Here is a 17,812-nt window from a genome sequence, read left to right as displayed (position 1 = left end):
CTGGCCCTCTCTGTCCCCCAGGAGGCCCATCAACGCCAGCGAAGAAAGCAGACAACAGAGACCCCCCCCCCCCCCCCATATCCTCTTGTCGACTAGGCTCCAGATGCCTTCTCACCTGGCACTGGCCCAAGTCCCCAGACGAAGCCCCGGGATGTGTCTACGGGACAGTTCACCTGGCAGAGGTTCGGGCCTAGGTGCGGCGCGGACCCAGACCAGGCAAATGAGTGACATTTAACATTCAATCTGGGAACCACTGCCCGGGATGAGTGAACAAGCCAAGCCAGAACCCTTTTGGCCGGAACGAATTTGAGCAGATGTTCCGTCCGTGGCGGCAGAGTCTTCGGGCTTGGGTGAGCGTCTCTTGGCCACTGTAACTTCTCTAGACTGAAATCCTGAAGAATCGGTAAAGACCTGAAACCTTTAACAGATTGTGTAAAAGCTGCTATGGATGACGCTTTACTGACTTAACAGCTACTGGGCAGCACTACAAATCCACACATAAATACCCCAAACCAATCTGTCACAGCTGCAGGGTTAGCCGTCCTCACACCCCTTTGAACCGGGACAGCGTCTAACGCAACTTCTGCAACGGCATCTTGTCTCCGGCAGCTTTCCGAACGCTCGCAAGGCAGGCCCTGTTCTTTCCCTCTCATGTTCACAGGGTTAAGGAAGTAGGTTAAGGAACCTGGGCTAATAGCCAAGATCAGTGTTAACAATAGCTATGTAGTTATTAGCTACAACTAAAAGGAAAATAAAATGGTTTTCATTCATGTTAATAAGGCATTTATTTGAAAAGACAAGTATAACATGCTCAGACGAGTTTATGTACGATCGCTAACATTCACACCCGTTACGTTTACAAGCAACATTTAGAGGTGAGTTCCGTTCATTAAGTGCAGAATTTCCTGGCAATTCCTACAGATACGTAAACGTGAACAGCTACGATTATCAACTCAACACCACCCTTCTTGGTCTGCACTTCTGAGCTACGGCTCCCATTCTTGTGTTGCAAACTCGCGGATGGCAGCCGTAGACCCTCAAGTTCAAGTGATGCGGATTTCGGTGTTTTTTTTTTTTTTTTTTTTTTTTAACATTTATTTATTTTTGAGAGAGAGAGACAGAGCATGAATGGAGGAAGGTCAGAGAGAGAGAGGGAGACACAGAATCGGAAACAGGCTCCAGGCTCTTAGCTGTCAGCACAGAGCCCGACGCGGGGCTCGAACTCACGGACCTTCGCTTTTGTAAATGGATCACAGCCCTTTGACGGAGTGAACTCTCCCCGTTTAAAAAAAAAAAAATACAGTAAATGAATGAAAATGCAGATGCTTTCAGTAAAAACAAACTGTTCCTGAACAGGGTAACAATCCAATTTTATTCTATAACAAGCAGAATAATGTCTCAGTTGCAAAACAACTCGTAATGTTAATATAGATTACTGACCTCTTAAGAGTCTTAAAATGTTTCTTTGGACAGAAATTTAAAACTTTTCAACCATCTTCTTTTAACCCCTATACCACCTAGCCCCAAAATGAAATAAAAAATTAGCCTACTTCTCCACAGAGTCTCATACAGTTCCCACACCTTGTACAGGTTATTTAATGGCAGCTTTCACCTCTAAAATAGATCAGATACCCAAATAAAACCCCACCTTACAGTTCTAGTGAGCTTCCTTAAATGAAAATATTTCAAAAAGAAGATAATTAACGTAAGGCCTACAAAGAAGGACTTGCTCACTCCTGAAAGTACTTTTGAGTAAATCCCCACTTTTCAAATAGTCTAAAAGTGTGTTTACAATACAAAGCACCTTATCCATAGCTTTCTCCAAAACAAAAATCCTCACACTGTAGCTGAGGAAACAAACAAGAGAAAATATAAAATTTGAATTTTTACCTATAAGCCAGTCAAGTAGCAATGCTAGAAATGAGACTCCAGACCTAATTCCTTCCCCAAGTTTCATCTAGAAAGGTAACAGCTAAAAGAAATAAAAAGCTTAAGAAAAGCCCGACGTTACATTCCCAACACAGAAACCGCTGTGTGTCGTCCTCTGGTGGAGGTCAGAGGTAGTACAGGCGGTTGGACAGTGACAGGTTGGGCTCCCTGTGAATGCTCTGGCCCACGAGGAAAGCCAGTTTGTGGGCGTACTGACAAGGAGCCGGGACCCGGATGACGCCCTTTAGAGGAAGAAACACAGGGCCTGTTACTCTAAATCTGGTGTGCATTACACATGTCAGTGTCAACTATAAAAGGCCTTTAAAAACCCAGCAGCTGCTTTCCGAGTCTCGCCGAAGTGGACGAACACACTTACCGGCCAGTTGTAATAGATGTGACACAGCTTGTACGTCAGCCTCTGTATGTGGTCCGGCTTCAGGCCGCTGTTGTCGTAGATGACATTGTAGTGTGTGGGCGAGACGCTGCCGCTTCTCACCGCCTGGCTCACGATAAAAAAGTCATACCTGCAAGGACGGCAGAAAAACCACACGGTCGTGAGGCGAACGAGAGCTGAAGCGGACGGCGAAGGGATCCCGCGCACCGACGTGACCTCCTCGTTCAAGACAGAGCGGGCCTCCTGAAGTCAGAGACTGCGGTTCGCGGACCATCTCGGAGTGCTTATGTGCGAAGGATGTTCAAGCTGCCACTACTGCGTGTATCTGAGATCTCGGTCACTGACGCCTCGGGACCTTCGGCACCCGACGGGGCTGCTTCCACGGCGGTGGACACGGGAGCTCAGGGGAGGACGGAGCCGTAACACGGGCCCGGAGAGGCAGCGATGGTGGGGGTGAGTGGAGGAGGTCTCGTTTCGGGCTCTGCAGTTTCCAAAATCTGCTTTCACCCCAGGACCTTTCCCCCTCTTGCTGTTCCCAGTGCTACTTAACAAAAATACACTTAATGTTACTCGTCAAGGATAAAAAACAAATTTTAGACTAGAGCGTCCAAGGACACAAGCACAATTCGTTCAGGACCCAAACGGTAAAACAAAACCAAGGAGTGCAGCATAAAAGGACAAGACGGACAACAAAACATCAATCCAGACAGGCTGTTACCAGACTTGAAGTGGATTACGTGTGCAACTTGCTAGGTTCACTGAAAACTACAGAAATTATAAAAATCAGGACTGATCTGTAACACTGTAGTGTTTTAGAAGAATGAGGGTTTCAGTGACAAATAACCTGCCCCAAAGAACAGAGAATTCACACCAGAGCTGGAGTCAAAATCTCAGTTCCCAACACAGGCAAGTCACCGTCCAAAGTGCTGGCGGCTGACACCGACTCTGGTCTAGTCCTTAAAAGTGGACCTCTCCAGGGGCGCCTGGGGGGCTCAGTCGGTGGAGCATCTGACTCTCGATTTCAGCTCAGGTCGTGATCTCGCAGTTTGTGAGCTCAAGCCCCAGGTCGGGCTCTATGCTGACAGTGCAGAGCCTGCTTGGGATTCTCTCCCTCCCTTCCGTCCTCCCTCTCAAAATAAACAGAAACGTTTTTAAAAGTGGACTTCTCCAGGTATGTCAATAGCATCATCAGCTAAATTTTAAACAGCATCTAATAAAAAGTAATGAAATGTTTTCATACTTCTTAATTCAACTTGGATTTTACCCAATTTGTTTACATCGGTTGTCTTCGGGTCCGTGTTACCCCCTGAGCTCTGGTTACCGCAGCAGGAATACCGTTACTAGAAAGTACCAAGGGGTCATTCTGAATGGTTAAGGGATCCTGCAGGAAAGGAACTTAAGTCAGTATCTTAGCTATTCCGTCTTCCTCAGCTGACTCCCCCCCAGTAGTAGAATCCTACTGAAGCACTGCCACGATCCAAGGTCACGCATTCACGGTCGCTTGACAGAACTGAAACCTGTATGATCGTTTATCCACACAAAGTTAGCAGAAGAAACCCTCCTGTGCCCGCGGTTTATACAGGAGCAGCACACTAACAGCTTCGCACCTAGGCCTGCACTTGATTCTGGTTAAATCTACCTTTGGAATTTAAATTTGGTTAAATTTATTTTTGAGGGAGACAGAGCAAGTGGGGGAGAGGGAGAATCCCAAGCAGGCTCCACGTTGTCAGCACAGAAAGAGCCCAATGTGGGGCTGGAACTGACAAACCATGAGATCATGACCTGAGCCGAAACCAAGAGTTACTGCTTAACTGACAGAGCCACCCGGGCGCCCCAGATCGGCCTTTTGAAAAAGCGCCAATACGATGAAACAGAACAGTCCCAACAGCGTGCTTTCCCGAGGAAGGGCTAACCTGGGCCGAGGGAGGACCTCCCACTACCCACAGGACCTACGGGCCGGGTGCCCAGCCACACACAGGGCTTTCCCAGGGGCCAGCGGGCTTCAGCACTGGACAGCGGAACACTGTGCGCTGATCTCATTACCACGGGCCCCTCAGGTCCTACTTACTAGCTTATTTTCCGACGGCAAAGTGTAGCCCAGGTTGCATAAAAATGTTTACTCAGAAGCCACTTTTCTTACCTGTGCTTGTGTTTCAGATGAAACGTTTTGGCCTCTGGGTAATTAAAAGCATTACAGACCTAAAAACTTTTACTGAGAAAACAATCTGGATGAAGATACAGATGTGAAAGAAAAGACAAAAGCAGTCTACAGCAGCCGTTCTAACCTCTCTAGATCATTAGTGCCACAGACAAGAACCGTCTTGCCCCGAAGAAAAACTGCACAGAAACCTGCTGACCATTTCAGACGCAAATAAATCGTAGGCTTTAGTAATACTATTGGATCAAACTAATCGGGGACTTTAGGATTCGTAAGAAACAGAAGAACAAGTAACAGGCGCCTGGGTGGCTCAGTCGGTTAAGCGTCTGACTCTTGATTTAGGCTCCGGTCCTGACCTTTTGGTTCATGAGTTCCAGCCCCGTGTCGGGCTCCGTGCTGACTGTGGAGCCTGCTTGGATTCTCTCCCTCCCTCCCTCTCTGCCCCTCCCCTGCTCGCTCACATGTGAGCTGCTCTCAAATGAATTAAAAAAAAAACCATAAAAGTAAACGAGTTAAAGTGGATAAAGCAGAAAACAATGTTCAGCGAACACTACACAACTTACCACTCTGGTCTGGTAACTTCCACATCGATAACTGTTCCAGGAAGTGGGTTTTGAAGTCTTCCTCCAGACTGAGCAAAAAATCGGGCGTTCACTCGTTTTTTCACCACAATTACTGTTAGTCTTGGGCTTAAAACACGACGACGACGACGACGACGACGACGACGACGATGATGATGATAATGATGATGCAGATGCGGATGAATGTAACGACACCGAGTTAGCCACACTCTCAGTCAATCAACAGCCCACTCATGTGGCTCTAACCAGAACCCCACCCCCCCAGGGCAGGGCACCGATCCAGGGTGTGAGGGGACAGCGTGCACGTGCCCGGTGTCTAATCAACAGGTAAGCACGTCATCTGCCTACCACACTGAAACACTAAATTCGGCACACAGTTCGGAGCCTCTTCTACGTGGAAAATAGGACCTCGAATCTAAAATCCCTGCTAGGGGGGCTGGTGCGAGCAGTGTCCGAGTGCAGCCTAGCATTACCAGTTCACGAGGAATCAGGGGTCCCTGTCTCCGTCTCCCTCCCGGGGCCCAATCACCCCTCAGCCCACCCCACGGCAGCAGAGAATGTGCCCTCTGCGTCTCCCCCAGTGAGACTCTCTGCTTGCTTTTCCCGCACCAGGACGGAGTCCCTCTCCCCGCGCGTCCGGCTCTGCATCCGAGGAGGTGTGCTGGCCCCTAACCTGGCCCTGGCTCCCCGCAGGGCAGCCCTTCAAGGGCAGCACGTGTGGCTCGACTACTTTCACACCTTCTCTACCACCTCCAAGGCCCACGTCAAATGCAGCGTTTGAAACACGGAATACGTGAACTGGTGCATGGAAGGCACTCGGGACCCTGCTGGCATGGGATGGGCGTTTGATAAACAGGACAGTTACCGATGCCTCGGTTTCCCCTGTGCCCTTTTCCCAACCAGAGCACTGGCTCCTGAAGAGCCTCAGTACACTGGATTGCAAACTTTGGGATGCCACGGGCTTTACGTGCAGTGGGATCTGGAACGTTTGGCTTGGGAAGGTGGTCCAGAGTACACTGTTGGACAAATGGTCAAAGAGACCCCGAAATGGGAACTTCTGTTCCGTGGTAAACCTAATTTCACTCCTTCCTGGTAGCAGTAACTAAACAGACAAGGGGCGGGGAGGTGATGTCACTTCAATAAACAGAAGGTATTTTTAGAGACACCACCCTGCTGCCCAGTTACTGTGGCTCTGGATAGAACAAAGCCAGTCCCAGGAACCTAAGGCAGGTGGGTCCCAGCCCTCTGACATCACAGGAAGCGATTCAGCAAATGTCACAGAACAAAGTCGTAAGGATGAGGTGACATTTTGATTTGTTCTTCTGCCAAATATTCTAAATCAGCTAATCCATTATGCATTTTTATAAAGTTAACATCACCATTTCAATCAAAACACAAATACTGTGATTCTAAGAATAATTACGAATATTTACATCCACACTGCATTTCTTCAAAGTGAGGAACGATTCTCGGGTATTGCTTTACTTCACACACGAGTTCTCCACCATTTATGGAGTGCGTATCGGGTACCGTGTCAAGCACTCTCCTTTATTCCTTCTGACGACCCTGGCTGGTCGCCTCCCCATTTCCGAGATGCAGCAGGTGAAGCTGGGTGGAACCTGGCCCTGCTCCTGAGACACCCTGCGCTCGGTCACCTCTCCCCGCAGCCACCACGTCCTGGCACAACTCACAACGTGGCTCCAGTCCTGTGGCAGCTGGTCAGGCTCGTGCGGCCTCGGCGTGAAGTCCCCTCCCCCACACCCGTCTAGCCCATCCCCGGAGCGGGAGCCGGCAGGCCACCACCCACCCCCCCCCACCACCCCCCCCGGCAGCCACCCTGGGCATGACCCCGCCCCGGGCAGGACCCGGTTCACCGACTCCCCTCACTCGGGCTCCAGGCTCCTCTTCGAGAGCAACTTCTGCTGCTCCTTCTGGGACCCAAGCCCACAGGACTTGAAAGACTCCCAGCAGCAGGGCCCCAGGCCCCACACGGCCACAGGGTGTGTCCCCAAATCCCAAACAACATGCAGCTCGAGGCTGTGAGATCAACTTGCACCGTTACGTCTCCTCCTTACTTCCCGGAAATTCCCTTTCCCCTCCGTGTGAGAAAAAGGCAATGGGGCTAGAAGATGCTGAGGGCCAGTGCAGGGACCTGAAAAGGAGACCAGCAGGCAGCCGCCTCTCCGCGCCTTCCTCTGCCCACCCCGCCCCCCCAACCCTGTCCGTGCGGACGGAGCACTGAACTCAGAGAAACACATCCAGTAAGGCTTACAACGTTTCGAAGACCGAAAGCCAATACCGTTCTTTTAGTGAGAAAATGCAAGCATTAAGGTTTTTAAAGGAGACAGAAAAGAACATTAACATCCACTTCCAAAATATCGGAAAATGCTGATCAGCATTTTACTCTGAAAAACCTCCCTGACTTGCTCTGAGAGCTTACTAATAAACTCACTCTAAGAAACGGGTGCCATCAACACCGAGAAGCTAAAAAGCCGTGACTGTACAGACACAAAAGGCTGACCCAGAAGTACCCTCCACTCCAGCGAAGCAAGCGGCTCCGGGTGCCCAGCCCACAGGTGCCCAGCGCCACCACAAGCCCAGGTGCACTCAAGGGCTCTCCGACGCCCTCCTTTCTGCAACGGTACCGACTGCTGGCTGAACGCACAAACAGGCCTCTCGGAATTTCCGGGGCTCCTTAAACACGGACTCCGCCGGCCGTCATTCTGCACCAGGGAGCCCCTGACGCAACGGTCCCGGACGGACGTCAGCTTGCTCACCACCCGACAGACTAGCAAGACGTAACTCCTCCAAAGGGCCGTGTGGAGACGGCGCAGTCTCACTCCCGCGGGGGAGCGGAGGAAGGCAGAGACCAGCACGGTCTGCAAGGGCACAGGCGGGGTGCTCGGGGAGGACCAGTGTGTCCCTCGCATGTGCACGCCATCCCCACGGACGGAGTAAAGACGTCGGTGCCAGTCGAGTTCACAACGAAGTATTCGCTGCGTAAAGCAATCGAGAGAGAGTACACGAAGACTGCTGGGAATTTCTTCTAGTAACCGCTTCTGCAGATGCCTGCAGACGTCTCGGAATACTCAGATCCTGCGCCACGGCCCCAGGCGAGAAGGCCGAAGGCAGACCACTGGCAGAGGTGTCTTCACGCATCCTCCCTGAAGGAAGGGACCCTCCACACCTCCAGCCTCGCCCCCAGGGAAGGCTCCCCGAGCACCTCCCGCCCCTTCCGCAATCTCACCCGCCCCCCCCCACACCTGAGGTTAAGGGCTCCCTTACGCTGCATCCTGCCACACGGACCTCGCGGCTAAAGAGCCGCGACGGCACAGACACAAAAGGCTTTCCGACACACACGCTTACTTGTAGCCTCTCCCGACAGACTTGAGGCAGTCCAGGAACTGCGGTACTTCGTAGTTCACCAGGGTTTTGAGCTGGCCGTCGCCGACGCCGTCCCGGTACACGACGATCCGGCTGGGCATGTACTCGTTACAGCTGTTCCAAGCCCTCAGGGCAGCTGCGGGAAAGCCAGCACCGCGCCACGTAACCCTGGGGTCACCTCTCGAAGGGCCACGTCAGGGACCGGGGTGAAAAGGCGACAGGAGACCGACCTTGGAGGCAGACTTTGAGACCGTCCACCAGCTCTTGTCCTCGATCTTGAAAGACGCAGCGAGAGAACCAGCTGTTGCGAGAAAAACCGCGACCGGACCGCGGTGAGAACGCCCTTGCCCGCAGGCGGTTCCTTTCACAGCACTGCTTCCCTCCCAGCAGCTCGTCTTTCGCCCCTTTAAAGAGGTCCCCTGGCATGTCGGGTGCTTTGTGAAACCCTGGACAGCAATGACAAGCCACTTATAACGCGACAAACCAAGCCTGCTTTCGTCACAGATCAACACGATTCCCCTGCCGAGGCGAAAGTGAGATCGGAACTAGGAGACCCAGAGACACGTCCTCCCTCCCTCACACACACCCCCCTCTCGCTCTGCTCTTCAGGAGACATTTATTACAGATTGCACTCTTTTAAAAAGATAAAATACCTTGAAATATGCCGTTACTAAAGCTCACACACCAACATTCCCTCAATTTTCATCCCTTCCTATCCTTGGCAATGCTTAGTTCTAAGAAAAGCGCTGAAAAGCAATTTCACTCCATCAAAACACAAGTGGCTGGGTAAACTGAAGAAGTGGGTTTTCCAAAATAAAGTCAACACAAAAACTTTAAGGTACGTTTCAGCGGTCAATAAAAATGGTGAGAGACCTTTTCAGAGACGGCCGCATTTAAGGAGATCCGCTCCCCACCCCCCACAGAAATCACCTATAAAACAGCCGGGAATGTGATCTGACCAGTGCAGATTAAGGGCCAGGGGACAAAGTCGCAAACGGCCAGGTAGCTGTTATTCTACTTCCCTGACTTTCTTGATTATCGAGTTCAGAGAAGTCAATAGGTTCAAGAGAACCTCGCAGACCCCAGAAGTCGGCCCTGCACGCACACCTCTCCTGCGGTGTCCACAGCCAACCGCCCGTCACCTGACCGCACTGACCGGGTCATCCCTTCGTTGATGCTCGCAACAAATCCTGCAATTGACCTCCGTCCAGCTGTGGTGTCATGGTAACAATCGATGCCAACGATCATCGCCAGCTTCAGCTGTAACAAAAACCCTGTGCTTTTAGATAAACGAAATACCAGCAGTGGTTACAAAGTCCCTTTTTGGTAAACAAAGCATTTAAGCACCAATTATGTCAATCAAACTTACGGGCATATCGACCCTCCAGAGCTCCCCTCCCATCTTGCAGTTCATCTGCAGGGCGATCTTGGTCGCAATGGCCATGACTGTCTGCTGCTTGCCCAGGGTCCGGGCTACCACACACTGACTTGGAGTAGGGCAATCTGTACACAAGTATTTTTTTATAGCATCGTATTTGTCTTTCCGATTACTCGACAACAGACAAACAACCTGAAAACCAAAAAACGTTCTCGTCACAGAGGATTAGGAAAGTGACGATCAAGTTCAGGGGAGAGAAGACAGAACCAAGCCCACCCGCCACATCTCCACCGTGAGCTAACTGGCGTGACGTTAGCTGATACGGTCTCATTCCCTTCAACCCAGTGACAGACACTCACAGAGGAAAGAAACCACGTGGAGCAAACAACTCAAAATTGAAGGCCAAGAAAACCTGCCAACCTACTTAAACACGCTCTATTGCCAGCCTGGAGTACTTTAGGGATAAAGAATAGGGCAAAGTAAGTTAGTGGTAACCTACAGGTGCACAAAAAATTTTCGAGAGACAGAGAGAGCACAAGTGGGGGATGGGCAGAGAGACAGGAGGAGGAGACACAGAACCCAAAGCAGGCTCCAGGCTCCGAGCTGTCAGCACAGGGCCCGACGCGGGGCTTGAACCCACGAACCGCAAGACCATGACCTGGGCCGAAGTCAGACATTTAACTGACTGACCCACCCAGGCGCGCCATGGCTTTGAAACTTTTAAAGCTCTGGCTTGAGAACCTGATCACCCTATGAAATTTCTCAGGAAGTCCATGGACAATTCTGGGGACAAAATGGAGTGCCCAATCTAAATATGTCCCGGCCAGAAATGGGACGATGTTAGTCAAAGGGCACAAACTTGCAGTTATAAATTAAGTTCTGGGGATCTGATGTACGGTGCAGGTGACCACAGGTAACAAGGCTGTGTTATGCACCTGAAAGGTACTACAGACTAGATCGTCAAAAAAACAAAACTGTAAGTGAGGTGACAGAGGAGAGAAATCGCCCTGTTGGGATGATCAAGTGATCACACTGTGCACGTTATGCCTTAACCCTGTCGTGATAATCGTTTCTGCAACATACACGCACGTCTAACGACCACACCGTACACCCTACGCTTTCAACTTATGCTGTTCTGTGTCCACTGTGTCTTAGAAACACTGGAAATAAAACAACCAGTTCCTGCCCAATCCGAGTTGGTGTTCTAGAATTGAACACAGATCTTTAACTCACTGTGTTTTCCTAATTTATAGTCCCCGATTCTTCTCTTTTCTCTAGTCCCCAACCAAATCACTTTGCTTTCCTAGGTGTCTCTGTTATTCCCGACAACGTAATAGTAATCTGCCTGCGGCACTTAAGTAGGAGATGAAGGGCTGGAAAAGGGAACAGATTAGTTGAAGCCAATTCACTTCTTAGGCTTAACGCAACATACATATGTTGTTTACCATCACACTGGTCTCTGCCACCACCCTAGCCGTACCTGTACGCATGCTCACCAACTAAGTACTGATTTTTACTTTTGTGCCTTTTCCCCACAAAATTTTCTACAATTAAAGCCTTTTTTCTTAATATAATTTACTGTCAAATTAGCTAATATACAGTGTGTACAGGGTGCTCTCGGTTTTGGGGGTAGATTCCCATGGTTCATGGCTTCCATACATCACCCAGTGCTCCCCACCGGCGCCCTCCTCGGTGCCCATCCCCCATTTTCCCCTCTCCCCCACCCCCCCACCCACCCTCAGTTTATTCTGTGTTTAAGTGTCTCTTACGGTTTGCCTCCTTCCCTCTCTGTTTGTAACTAGTTTTTCCCCTCCCCTCACCCATGGTCTTCTGTTAAGTTTCTCAAGATCCATGTATGAATGGATATTGGGCTTTCTCTGACTGACTTATCTCACTTAGCACAATACCCTCCATTTCCACCCATGTTGCTGCAAATGGCCAGATCTCATTCTTTCTCATTGCCAAGTAGGATTCCATTGTCTGTATAAACCACAATTTCTTTTTTTTTTTAATTTTTTTTTCAATTTTTTTTTTTTTTTTTTTATTTATTTTTGGGACAGAGAGAGACAGAGCATGAACGGGGGAGGGGCAGAGAGAGAGGGAGACACAGAATCGGAAACAGGCTCCAGGCTCCGAGCCATCAGCCCAGAGCCCGACGCGGGGCTCGAACTCACGGACCGCGAGATCGTGACCTGGCTGAAGTCGGCCGCTTAACCGACTGCGCCACCCAGGCGCCCCTTTTCAACGTTTTTTATTTATTTTTGGGACAGAGAGAGACAGAGCATGAACGGGGAGGGGCAGAGAGAGAGGGAGACACAGAATCGGAAACAGGCTCCAGGCTCCGAGCCATCGGCCCAGAGCCCGACGCGGGGCTCGAACTCACGGACCGCGAGATCGTGACCTGGCTGAAGTCGGACGCTTAACCGACTGCGCCACCCAGGCGCCCCAAACCACAATTTCTTTATCCATTCATCAGCTGATGGACATTTGGGCTCTTTCCATACTTTGGCTATTGTTGAAAGTGCTGCTATAAACATTGGGGTACAAGTGCCCCTATGCTTCAGCACTCCCGTATCCCTTGGGTACATTCCTAGCAGCGCTATTGCTGGTTCATAAGGTAGATCTATTTTTAATTTTTTGAGGAACCTCCACACTGTTTTCCAGAGCGGCTGCACCAGTTTGCATTCCCACCAACAGTGCAAGAAGTTTCCCGTTTCTCCACATCCTCACCAGCATCTGTTGTTTCCCGAGTTGTTAATTGTGGCCATTCTAACCAGTGTGGGTTGGTATCTCAGTGTGGTTTTGATCTGCATTTCCCTGATGATGAGTAACATTGAGCATCTTTTCATGTGTCTGTTGGCCATCTGGATGTCTTCTTTGGAAAAGTGTCCGTTCATGTCTTCTGCCCATTTCTTCACTGGATTATTTGTTTCACGGGTGCTGAGTTTGGTTAAGTTCTTTACCAATTTTGGAGACTAACCCTTTATCCGATATGTCATTTGCAAATACCTTTTTCCATTCCGTCGGTTGCCTTTTAGTTTTGTTGACTGTTTCCTCTGCAGCGCAGAAGCTTTTAGTCTTGATGAGGTCCCAATAGTTCATTTTTGCTTTCGTTTCCTTTGCCTCTGGAGACATGCTGCGTAAGAAGTTGCCGTGGTCCAGGTCAAAGAGGTTTTTGCCTACTTTCTCCAACTGTAGGATTTTGATGGCTCCCTGTCACATGTTTAGGTCTTTCACCCATTTTGAGTTCATTTTTGTGGATGGTGTAAGAGAGTGGTCCAGGGTCATTTTTCTGCATGTTGCTGTCCAGTTCTCCCAGCACCATTTGCCGAAGAGAGGGTCTTTTTTCCACTGGATGCTCTTTCCTGCTTTGTCAGTGATCCAAGAACCATAAAATACCTAGGAGTAAACCTAACGAGAAGATGTAAAAGGTCTGTGTGCTGAAAACTATAGAAAACTTATAAAGGAAATTGAAGAAGACACAAAGAAACAAGAAGACATTCCATGCTCAGGGACTAGAAAAAGAAATATTGTTAAAATGCCAATACCACCCCAAGTAATCTACACATCCAATGCAATCCCACTCCAAATTGCACCAGCGTTCTTCTCAAATTTCTCAGAGCCACAAAAGACCCTGAAAAGCCAAACTAATACTGAAGAAGAAAACCACAGCGGGAGGCATCACAATCCCAGACTTCAGCCTCTACTACAAAGCTGTCATCGTCAAGACAGCATGGCGCTGGCACAAGAAGAGGTGCACAGACCAATGGAATAGAACAGAGAACCCGGAGTGGGACCCATACAGTTAAAGCCTTCGAATCCAAATAAATTCGAGACGGCTCTGTTCCCCCAGCCCTTCCTTGCGCACAGCGACGCCAGCATCACCAGGGCCACTTCATGAAGGTGAGACCTCTGTCGTGTGGCTACTTTATGACCCTAACTACGACATTTCAAACTCTACCACTAAGATTTACAAATGCCGTTTTTGAAAAATTTTTTTTTTTTCAACATTTTTTATTTATTTTTGGGACAGAGAGAGACAGAGCATGAACGGGGGGAGGGGCAGAGAGAGAGGGAGACACAGAATCGGAAACAGGCTCCAGGCTCCGAGCCATCAGCCCAGAGCCTGACGCGGGGCTCGAACTCACGGACCGCGAGATCGTGACCTGGCTGAAGTCGGACGCTTAACCGACTGTGCCACCCAGGCGCCCCTACAAATGCTGTTTTTGAAACCAGTCACTCCGGGACACCCACCTACGTATCTGTGCGCTACTTACTATCTGGGTATCTGATGTGACCTTCTGCTGTAGGACTCTCAGGTAAGCTTCAGTTCTGTCATCCACTTCAATCCTGGAATGGAAACCCGGTATCCAACATTCAGAAAAAGCAACGAAAAACGTGCCAACATAAACAGTTTCCTATAGATTATAACATACGACACGTTCCGTATGAGATACGAAATGAACCACCGAGAGTGGTCATTCAGGCAAAGGTCGTTCTAACACAAACAGCAGAGATAATTTGAGACGAGCCACTGCCTGCTCTCCCGCCCCTTCTTTGTCACTCAAACACAGTTCCGCATCCACGTTACAGGGGACTGGAGCAGGTCTTTAAACTCCCGTCATCTAGAACGTTTCCAACACTTTCATCGCTTCTGCGTTCCCACGCCCTCCAAATGACTACTCATCAATCTTTCAGAGTAGAAATGACTTGATAGACTTACATTATTGCTTTTTTCATTTGTATGCCCATGGCTGGTGTAACTTTAAATAGATTCTGTATCAACGAATTGGCGGCTTCGTAATTCCTTTGAGTATAGATCAACAGCCAGTTATCTAGTGGCTTAACGCTAATTAACGGCGCACCTCTGGTTTCTTTTGACCAATCTGCAAACTGTGGATTGTAATCAAACTAGAAGAAAGTTCAGAGACACTGTGAATTCCACGGAATGCTCTCGGTGACAAAGCCAACAAGTCTGTAACAATTCTTCTCGTGGCCCATCCCGAACCTTACAGAACTTCTTGTACTTTCGACTGTGGTGACAGACAAAATGGCCTCGGTGGAGGAGAAAGGGACACGGAGGTATCCACAGACGACGGGGTCCCATCCCACCAGGCACTCCCCGCCCCGCCGCCTCCCGTACCCGCCTTCCTCTGCTGAGATACCGCGAGGACGCGAGGTACTTCCCTCGTGATAAAGACCCAAGAGAAACAAGGCTCTGAGAGGGAGCAACTGGCTGAGGTGTCCGTACCAAAAGCGAGCAGTGACCATGTGTGACAGCAAGACAGAGGGCTCACAGGCCAGAAGCTCAGTGACCTGGTGCTACTTTCCCCCTAGAGGAAAACCACCCAGTGCTCTCTGCGTGTCCTCCCCACCTCCCGACAACCTTTATGTGGGGGCGGATGCTTTTACCGTTTCCACGGGGGTGATAAAAACAACCGCTGTTAAAATACGAAACTACTTCATCGGGCTGTTATTCGCAGACCATTTACGAGGTGGGAGGGCATCATTTTCTATAAAAGGGTTTTTCAAGTTCTAGCACTTGTGGGTTTCAATTACACACCAGAATGTTTTCAGAATGCTTGCTTCCCTTTCCTGAGCATAAAGCATAAAAGGCATCGCAACACTTAACATGTTTCTCTACAAACAAGTCATCCAGGCAAAGACGAGGCCAAATAGACTGGAAGTTTCCTGGATAAAAAAATCACTTCGGCGGCAGACATCACGCCAACCCAATACCTTAGCTCAACGACTTGTGTCACGAGGAAAAGTAAAGCCGGCTTTCAGTGAAGTCTCACCGATGACCCAGCCCCAGGCACCTCCTTGCTCCTGGGAGGCGGTGAAGCGAGGGGAGGGGCGAGGGGAGGGGAGGGGAGGGGAGGAGTGGGCACAGCAGCAGACTGGCTTGGGACTTTATCACGAGTCACACCCGCATCTGACGTGATTGACAACTTTAAGAACTGCCTTACTGTTTTTCCACCTTGGTGAATCTTTTCTGCTTGCAAAATTCTTCCTGAGAAGGACAGTAAGTTGGAGTCAAAGCTCAAACCCCAGTCTCGAAGCTCCCTCTGAACGTTATCATCTCTGTAAATTTAACATATTTACGTACCACTCAACAGAAGGAAACGGCAGGAACAGACACAGGCAAACAGACCCACTCCGACCTACAGCACGCGTTCCCGTGTCTCCCGGGACCGGAAGCCTCGCAGCGCCAGGAAACACGCAAGGTGCCGGCCGCTGCTCCCTCCCTGCAGCCCTGGGTCCCTCCGCGATGGCCTTTCACCTGAAGTTCTGATGCCCGAACCACCTCTTCAAAGTAACCCCCTCGAGGTCGTCACCAAGACAGAAAATCCGTCTGTCCAAAATGGTTCACCTTCTGCTCTACCTTCTTTAACAGAAGAATGAGGCCGCGGACTACAGAACGCGACACGCCCTGATGACAGCAGCCTCGCCTAGAAACACCAAGAGCCCGCCCCGAAGACCGCAAACGCAAAAAGGAAACCAAAACTGCGCTGTCGCTCCCCAAACCCACAGAAAATAGCACAAACTGGAAGCCACGCTCCAGAGCCGTGGGGGGGACCTACTTATGAATGTAGTCAATGAGTCTTCCCACTTCGCGCTGCCTCTGTTCCGGAGTTAGTCTCGTATGGACAGCTAAGTCTTTCATCACGTTAAAATCGTTGCGCATCTTATCAGTCAGACCTTTAAACAAGACGTCGGAAGGCGGGGGTTAGTGACAAGGGTCTAGTCTGTGAACGTCTGGGGTGCAGGGTGGTGGTGACACGGGACAGGCAGCAGGAAGGGCTCCCGTGGAGGGGGAGGGGGCAGGCGTCTCGGCGAGGGTTTCAGGACTCCCCGAAGAGAACGGGGCAGCAAGCTGGGGGAGCCGGGGCGCAGCAGTACCTGTGAGATAGCAGAGCTCCGGGATGAGCATCGCGGGCCCCGGCAAGGTGCCCCCAGGGCCTCGCCTCCTCTTGGGCTGACTGACCAACACAGGCTGCTTCAGGTCCGTGATCTCTTGGTTGTATTGCTGGTCAAGAAAAGACGCCGTCACCGTTCACGGCAACACCTCTGCTAACAGGTCGGAGGACCAAGGGGTTTTTGTTTTGTGTTCTGAGAACTGACACCCACAGCAAGGCTGGTATCAGTTTCCAAGGAAAGCTAACAAGGTGCACTTTTTTTACGTTTTTATTTTTTAGTTTTGAGAGAGAGAGAGAGAGAGAGAGAGAGCGCGCGCGCGCGCACATGCATGAGCGGGGGAGGGGCAGAGAGGGAGGGAGACACAGAATCTGACGCAGGCTCCAGGCTCTGAGCTGTCAGCCCAGAGCCCGACGTGGGGCTCGAACTCCCAGACCGCGAGATCATGACCCGAGCCGAGGTCAGACGCTTAACCGACTGAGCCCTCAGGTGCCCCCTACAAGGTGCGTTTTTAATCCTACCAAAACGAGGTGTGATTTATGTGATCGCTCATCGTTCTTTCCAAGAACTTAAGAGCCTCACTGTCCCTGACTTTATCTAAACTCTGAGTTTTAGTCACAGTTCACTTCGTTTTGTGATTTCTTGGTCTACCAACAGTAGTCTGCATACCTCTGGGTCCTCACAACAATCCCCCCAAAACTACTAGTGTTACGGCAAGAAGCGTGGGGGAAACAAGTCTTGCTAGAACGATAAATGTGGGGGAGGAAGAGGTTGGCATGCCAGAGAACATTTTTAATTAGGAATAGTTTTTACCAAATGTTGACACTTGGTAGAAGCTGAACTTGCCCTCAGTGAGTAGCCTTCAGATTCCCCGCATCAATCGCCAGGTTTTTACAACACAAAAAGAGACAAAAATGCTGACTTCCAGGGGTTAATGGAGGCGTGCGCTGGCCTGCGGGCCTCCAGCTCGGCCCTGCAGCCTCAGAACCACGGACTGGCCTTGCACGACCTCACCAGAGTTTCCGGCCTGGTTTCCTAGAGACCTTCTTCGTGGCATCTCTCGCACCCTC

The 17,812-nt window shown here is 50.3% G+C and overlaps 1 protein-coding gene across 3 annotated transcripts in view; it reads right to left on the bottom strand.

Annotated features, from left to right (window-relative positions):
• Positions 1-1,349: 1,349 nt before the first annotated feature.
• PIWIL1 (piwi like RNA-mediated gene silencing 1) overlaps positions 1,350-17,812 on the bottom strand; it is a 31,547-nt gene continuing 15,084 nt past the window's right edge. For all 3 annotated transcript variants that reach the window (XM_058691496.1, XM_058691497.1, XM_058691498.1), the window contains exons 11-22: positions 16,728-16,854; positions 16,409-16,526; positions 15,794-15,908; positions 14,548-14,735; positions 14,102-14,174; positions 9,816-10,016; positions 9,603-9,706; positions 8,677-8,747; positions 8,429-8,582; positions 5,045-5,170; positions 2,306-2,453; positions 1,350-2,171 (exon numbers count right to left, since the gene is read on the bottom strand). In XM_058691496.1, the coding sequence (XP_058547479.1) occupies positions 2,055-2,171; positions 2,306-2,453; positions 5,045-5,170; positions 8,429-8,582; positions 8,677-8,747; positions 9,603-9,706; positions 9,816-10,016; positions 14,102-14,174; positions 14,548-14,735; positions 15,794-15,908; positions 16,409-16,526; positions 16,728-16,854 (1,542 nt within the window). In that variant the 3' untranslated portion in view covers positions 1,350-2,054. The remainder of the gene's footprint in view (positions 2,172-2,305; positions 2,454-5,044; positions 5,171-8,428; positions 8,583-8,676; positions 8,748-9,602; positions 9,707-9,815; positions 10,017-14,101; positions 14,175-14,547; positions 14,736-15,793; positions 15,909-16,408; positions 16,527-16,727; positions 16,855-17,812) is intronic.

This window comes from Neofelis nebulosa, chromosome 11, assembly GCF_028018385.1.
Source record: "Neofelis nebulosa isolate mNeoNeb1 chromosome 11, mNeoNeb1.pri, whole genome shotgun sequence".
NCBI lineage: Eukaryota > Metazoa > Chordata > Mammalia > Carnivora > Felidae > Neofelis > Neofelis nebulosa.
Note: the sequence above shows the minus strand (reverse complement) of the source record. Positions and strands in the feature narration are given on the sequence as shown.